At 30.8% G+C, this 7,028-nt stretch overlaps 1 protein-coding gene across 1 annotated transcript; it reads left to right on the top strand.

Annotated features, from left to right (window-relative positions):
• The first annotated feature begins 5,287 nt into the window (after window positions 1-5,287).
• Window positions 5,288-6,617, top strand: LOC105113689 (Excinuclease ABC, C subunit, N-terminal). The gene is made up of 3 exons (XM_011009976.1): window positions 5,288-5,670; window positions 6,026-6,132; window positions 6,275-6,617. The coding sequence occupies exons 1-3, from the start codon at window positions 5,432-5,434 to the stop codon at window positions 6,466-6,468; spliced, it is 540 nt and encodes a 179-aa protein (XP_011008278.1). The 5' UTR covers window positions 5,288-5,431; the 3' UTR covers window positions 6,469-6,617.
• Window positions 6,618-7,028: the final 411 nt, after the last annotated feature.

The following is a 7,028-nucleotide window of genomic DNA, read 5'->3' as shown; positions in this document are numbered from 1 at the left end:
GTTCATAAATCTACTGTTGATTTACCTGCAAGTATTTCAGAAAATATTTAAGAGATTTTTTTGTTAATTATCTAAAAAGAAGAACCTGTCATTTCACTCTTGCTCTATATCCATTATTTAAGCAGTATAGTTCACACCTTGAAGCTTAAAAAGTTGAAAAGGTTAAGTGCTTTATTTCTCTTATTTCTTATGTTTGTAGCATAAAAACTGTAGTAATCGATAATAGCTACAATATAAAGCCTTTCTTATTATTCATCACGTGTAATTTGTTTTCTATTTTGTGGATATATAGAGCGACTCAAAAATACTATTTACATTTGGTTTTTTACTTTTAAAAAACTAATTGACATCTGCTTGATATTATTGTGCTTTGATTATTGTATTATATGAGTTGAAAGTTGTATTAGTAAAAATAGTTTTATGTAATTGACTATTTTGCTTTTAAAATAATCTTATATCATCATTATATAATTTGCATTTCCTTTCTTTTACTTGGTTTTGAATTATTTTTTTGTCTAAATTTTAGATTTTTCATCTAGATTATTCTTATTCTTGCATTGTATGCAAATATTTCATTTTTCCTGGGGAAGGGAATAAGATTGGAGTTGTTCTCTTTGCTACCTTAAATTAAAGCATGATATAACTACGACAGATACCATGCATAAAATGTATTTTATTTGATATATTAAGAGGATTTTTATTACGTTTGCAATTAATTCTAAGTGAAGGAAGGAGTATTAAGATAAATCATGGTGTTAAATCCGGTCTAACTTGATGGTTAACTCATAACACCCAATACTAAGATGAGTTTCAAGTTAAATTAAAAGACATTGATTAAAGAAGATCTAGTTAATTCAGTTAAATTTTTAGTTATTCATCACTTTTATTTGATCAAACCCAATAAACTTAACTTGGCAAAGTTCGACCCGTAACCATCCTTACTCAAAATAAGTTTCAAGTTAAACTAAAAGAAACATTGATGAAGGAAGACTTAGAGATTCAAATAAATTTTTAATTATTTATTTTATTTGATTATTTAAATTGTGGAGAATCATCTTAATCTAATAACTTAAGCTGTTAGATGATATTTGAAAATATAATTTATATTATTTTTTAATACACCCTTCGAGTAAAAGCTTTTTGGATTTGAAATTTACACAAGTCAACACTACCTTATATTTAATTTTTATTATATAAATAGAGATAATAAGATTCGAACTCATGACTTCTTGGTTATTAAAACTCTAATACCTACCTTATATTTAATTTTTATTATATAAATGAGGATAGTGAAATTATAACTCATGACTGCGTGGTTATTAAAAATCTAATACTATATTAGAAAATCATCTTAATCTAATAACTTAAGTTGTTAGATGAGATCTCAATACATAATTTATATTATTCTCTAGCACAACTAAAATTAACTTGATAAATACAAAATAAAAAATAATAATAATAACATTATTTTAATTGATTAACCTGAATAAACCTAATATCTCAATCAAAACAAATGCATGAAGCCGCTTATAATGGGTATGTTATTTGTTTTTTGGACAGAGAGAGAAAGCTCGTACTTCCATCACCAGGTATTGTAATATGTAAATGAGAAGCTTTAAAAATAAACTAGAAAGGTGGCCCAGTTTTAACAGGGAATATGTGTGCAGCAACTAGCTTCAACTATGGACCGGACCATTAGAGGCCCAGCTATAACAGGGAATACACGTACAGCTACTATTAACAAAAACTAAAAAGGTAGAAGGTTGGTTCGACAGATCAACATTTAAAAAGGTTGATATATTATTCAAATCTTCACATAACAAATTGCTTGTGTGATTTACCTGGTTGACATGCGGTGCTGATTGATGCAAGGTCTCCGGTTCAAGTGGTGTGGCAGTCGCTATTTCTTGTTATGTAACAGGTGCAAAGCAAGATCTCAGTTGCTTCTACTTATTGTCCGAACTAAGTTCCTTAAGTTTTCGGCCATTAATGTAAATATCTTGCTGGATATTTTTGTAGCAGGTTAATGAAACTGTTGATGATAGCAAACTTGTACTTGCAGATACTGTATTCGATTCCTGTAACCAAGGTGCAGAGGAGGTTCCTTTAAAGATAATGCTGTGATAATCAAATTAAATATTTTGTTTTTGACTAGGAATGTCCTAATAAACCATATGTTTATTAGGTGGAAGTTGTTGGATCTTCATTTATTATATAAGATGAACATTTTTGTACCTTAATATTAGATCAGCTATTAAAGTCATAGGTGTATATATGACATCATATCATAATCACTGAGGTTAACATGACAAGGAGATGGCATGCTGATAGACATAGTCATATGATCGTTTGACATGGATTCGAAAGCAGACAAGTATTTTTAGCGATCCTGTAGTGTTGTGCTAGAAAAACGAAGTTTTGAAATGTTTAATAAGGAATTATTTGAATAGAAGTATTGGTCGTGTATTAACTCAAATTAAGAATTTGTTTTTCGGATTAATTTGAAGTCTCTCGCATTTATAGTACAGTTCCCTTAGAGCATCCGCATGTGGAGTGTAAAGAAGAATGAATGGCCGAGAGATCGATCCTTGCTTACTGCAGGTTGGTGATAGGACTGACCCAATTGAGAGAATGGAGAGATGAGCTTTCAGATCAGTTCTAGACGACCTGCTAACCTTAGTGGACGTTTGGCTATGCGGTAACTGCTGCTTTTTGTTCAAACTCAGTGATATAATATTCGATTATAAGTTGTGGTTGTATTTTTATACGTGGAACTCACAAAAAATAAGGTGAAACTGTTCAGCTAAAGTAATTTTTTCGTGCTTCTTCCGGCTGCTGCTTTGCATAATGGAGAGTAAACTCTATTCACTCAATTAAGTGAACAGTGGAGAGTGAAACTCCACGATTCACTTGATTAAGTGAACAGTTGAGTCATTCTCCCAATTTGGTTCGGTTTAAAATTAAATATATTAAATTGGGTTTGATCCAAAAAAATTAATTTTTATTTTTTTATTGTGTTTTATTTAAAAAATTAGAATGAGATCGTTTGATGATATAGTATTTGCAGAATTTGATTGCAATCCCAATTTTATTCTTTCGAAGTCTGACCTAGTTAGAAAAATTTAATTTTTATTTTTATTTTTAATTATGTTTTATTAAAAAAAATTAGAAAAAGATCGCTTGATGATGTAGTATTTGTAGAATTTGATCGCAACTTTAATTTTGTTCGTGATGATATCTTATCTGATGTTGTTATGTGCTTAAGAAATCATGAAAAATATAGTCCTTATTGAATATATTTCATACGTTATGAAATTGTATATAATTTAATGGAACGATAAAAAATATTTAATATCAATATTATTTATTTTATTATGTAATAATAATAGTTAAATCTACAATATTTAAATTAAAAATCATTAATATTAATAAATATTTTTTTAATTATTTTATAACCTCAATTTAAAAAACATTCTTTTAACCAAACACATTAAACTATTTTTTGTTAAACCTTAATTTTAACTATAGTTTTAACCAAACATATATTTTTCTAACCAATCTCAATTAAACATACTTTTTATAAAAATAACTTTTTTCAAACTACAGTCATAACAACTACCACAATACCAAACACACTCAATAAACCCTCTTGAGAAACCCTCCGGTTCCTGTTGTAATTTTCTGACTCACAAATGTACTACTTAGTTGAATTTGCGCTATCTACACTTGAAGAGGCTGACATTGCAAACAAGTCTCTTCTTCCCTCAGTTGGGAGTGAGTTTCATGTTACATACAAAATGGTATCCCTGTGTGTACACCTTTTAATGAAAAACTGAAATGCAAGGAACACCTCTTGCATATTTGCTAAAACTAGATTATGATGCACATAAAAAGCATATGTTCCATTGCTCTTCCTTCTCTTGAGAATACAAAATGACTGAAGGAAATTGGACAACTTTTTCTGGAGTAATACAATGTAAGATTGTCATGATCTTAATTGTAACGGCAAATAAGGGGCGCGAACCTACCAACCTCTTTCTCATCTTTGTATCAATTTTATGTGTAGTTTTGCTTTATCCTATGCTCCATTCTAGATATATAATCAGAACTTTCTTAATCCATCAGCTTCCTTCTCATCTTTGTTATAGTTGCAGGTTCTGTGACTGACTTTTTGCTCCTGTTGATCATCTACTCTCCAGGGTACTGACTCTCTTTTGCCTGTCTTTTCTCTTTCTTTCTAACTCTTGATAATAATTATAACTTGAAGTGATTTAGAGATTGATTGAACTAATCTTTTTGAAGAGATGAGAATGGGTTCTAAGGTTTAGCTGGGTGCTTTCAAATTGTAGTTTTTTCTACAATCTGGATCAAGCGAGAAGCAATTTAAGCTCTTTTTTAAGCAATTAAGGAATAATGTTTTAGCAGGAGCATTAAGCAATTGAACTCTTTTACTAGTTAAATCAAAATAATTTGAAATTTCATTATGGAAATGTTTCTTTATTGGCTTTAGAGATGAAGAATTTAGGTTTTGGTTTTAGAATAATCATAATAAAAAGATTATCAGAAACAGGAATGTGATTTTCAATAAGAAAGTTTTATATAAAGATAGATTAAGTGTAGAAACAGATATGGCTGGTTTATATACAAGTCCACAAAAATCTGAATTTATAAGATTAAAAGGGCTTCTTGATGTTAATGAGTATAACAAAAATCAAGAATCTTTATAAAAAGATTCAAGCACATATATACCCACTACTAAACAGGAAAATACAGAGCTATATGAACCTATTTTTTATATTCACAGGTTTTCAAGGATTGTAAAACCCTCACAACGGTTCACACTTTTCTTAAATTATATTTTGCTAATAAATGGTGATCAATCATGAATCAATTTAATAAAAATTGTTACAAGTGACAAGTTAGTCAAATTAATTCGTGTTGACTTGAGTGTCTTTTTAATGTTGCTTTTAAAAAAAAAAGTTAATTTTTTTTAATTTTATTCTTTGATATTATATTACTAAATCTTAAATTTTATGATTTTTTTATTTTATTTTTTATAAAATTATATTAATCTCATATTTTAAATCACGTATTAATCAAGTGAATTGATGTTAACTCGAGTATTCATCTCCTGTAGAGTTTTTTATCTTGTGAAAAGACTAATCCGGTCCACAGGATAGCATGTATAATCTATCCAGTCAAATATCAAATAAAACAAATAAGTAAATAAGGGTACAACGTTAGTAGCAATTTTTTAAAAGAAAAAAACCTATTTAGGGATGAAGCCAGTAAAGCAGCACCTGTGGTCCATAACGGTTGGTCCGTTCGTCAACTAAGATTTCAGTGTAACGAACAAGATTACAAGACCGAATACGTTTCCGTAACATAACGGTTGGTACGTTGGTCAACTAAATCCATCCCATCGGGCCAGATGACGAGATTGCTGTCTAAGACGTTCCGGTCTGTAAAACTTAAAGCATCCTCATCAAAACCACCACCACCACCACAACAGCAGCAATCATCCTCATCCTCATCATTGCCCCGATCAAGAAAAACACGAGCAAAATCGAGCTCAAATTCGAAATCGAGATCATGGTCTGTATATCTTATTCTCTCTACCAACCACCCGATCAAGACTTACGTTGGTGTCGCCACCAATTTCTCTCGCCGGTGCGTTTATTTCTTTGATTCAATTCTTATTTTCTGAAATTCAATGCAAATGCTTATCTGGGTCAATTTCATTTTTTCTCTTGCAAATTAAAGGGGTGACGAATCATTTCACGACTTGAATAAGTAAATAAAATAGTTCTCTAATCATGTCTGCAATGGCAAGTTAGATAACATGCTAGTTAATTTGGTAATTGCTAATGCCTTTTAACCAGATGTATTGACTTTTGTATTGAGCACGGTCTCCGATTGCCTCACTTGTGAATTTCACAAATGGGTTGTGTTATTCTTGCTCAAGTATGCGCAATATAGAAATGAACGAATGCATACTTGTTGAACTTGGCGCTTTTTAATGCAGCTTGAAACAACATAACGGCGAGCTTAAAGGAGGTGCAAAAGCATCCCGTGCAGGAAGGCCGTGGATTTGTGCATGCATAATTCTCGGTTTTAATGACCGAAGTGAAGGTAATTTTCTTCTTTGTACCTCTTTCACAAATGCCAATGAGAGTTATTTTCATACTCCTGTTCTTGATTTTTCTTCTTGCTATTTGTGGCATGAATTTGTTTAATCTATTGATTTTTCTTCCTTTTATTTTCTATTTTGTAGCTTGCAAGTTTGAATCAAAATGGAAAAGCTTTTCAAGGAAATTGCCTCGAAAAAGGATAGATGATGACCAGATGAAGCAGAGCAGCAAGGACTCGCACCGACTCCTGCAACATAGGAAGACTGCTCTCGATAGGGTTAAAGGTTCATTTGATCTTAGTCAATTAGAAATTGACTGGAAATTGAGAACTTTCTGATTTTGATAATATGCAATCACGTTGGACACATTATAAGTTATATTGTATTCTTTGTGCTACACTATTGCATATCACTCCTACCGTGATTTGATCATTGTATATTTACACTTGAGACAATTCAATATATTCTTTTCATTGTATTCAAAATATCTTTCTTCAATGTGACTCCAAATGCATCCATGTGAAATGATAGAAGGAAAGAGTGGTGAAATTATTGCAAAGAGAAGAAATTTTGCACATTTATAGAAATTAGTGAGGTATTCATGAAATATAACCAGTTGCTCAAGAGAAGTAAGGTTTAGATGCTCCCTGGATATGCATTCCAGATAATTGTTTCCTACAGTATAAAGATAGTTTATGGATGTGAGAAACAATGGGTCATCTGGAAAAGAAACCATCTCAACTGAATCGATTTGGTGGTCTTGAAGAGAAAAGGAGTCTCTGAAGTTCCCATTCTGATATTTGACAGCCACTTAAGCAGTATTTCAAAGTAATATAACCATTTGTAGTCCAAATACTGACAAGGTTAACATTGAGACTTCACAGCATTTCAAATTCAT

Source organism: Populus euphratica, unplaced genomic scaffold, assembly GCF_000495115.2.
Source record: "Populus euphratica unplaced genomic scaffold, PopEup_1.0 scaffold444.1, whole genome shotgun sequence".
NCBI classification, from domain to species: Eukaryota; Viridiplantae; Streptophyta; class Magnoliopsida; order Malpighiales; family Salicaceae; genus Populus; species Populus euphratica.
The sequence above is the reverse complement of the archived record's forward strand: the minus strand, read 5'-3'. Positions and strand labels throughout refer to the sequence as shown.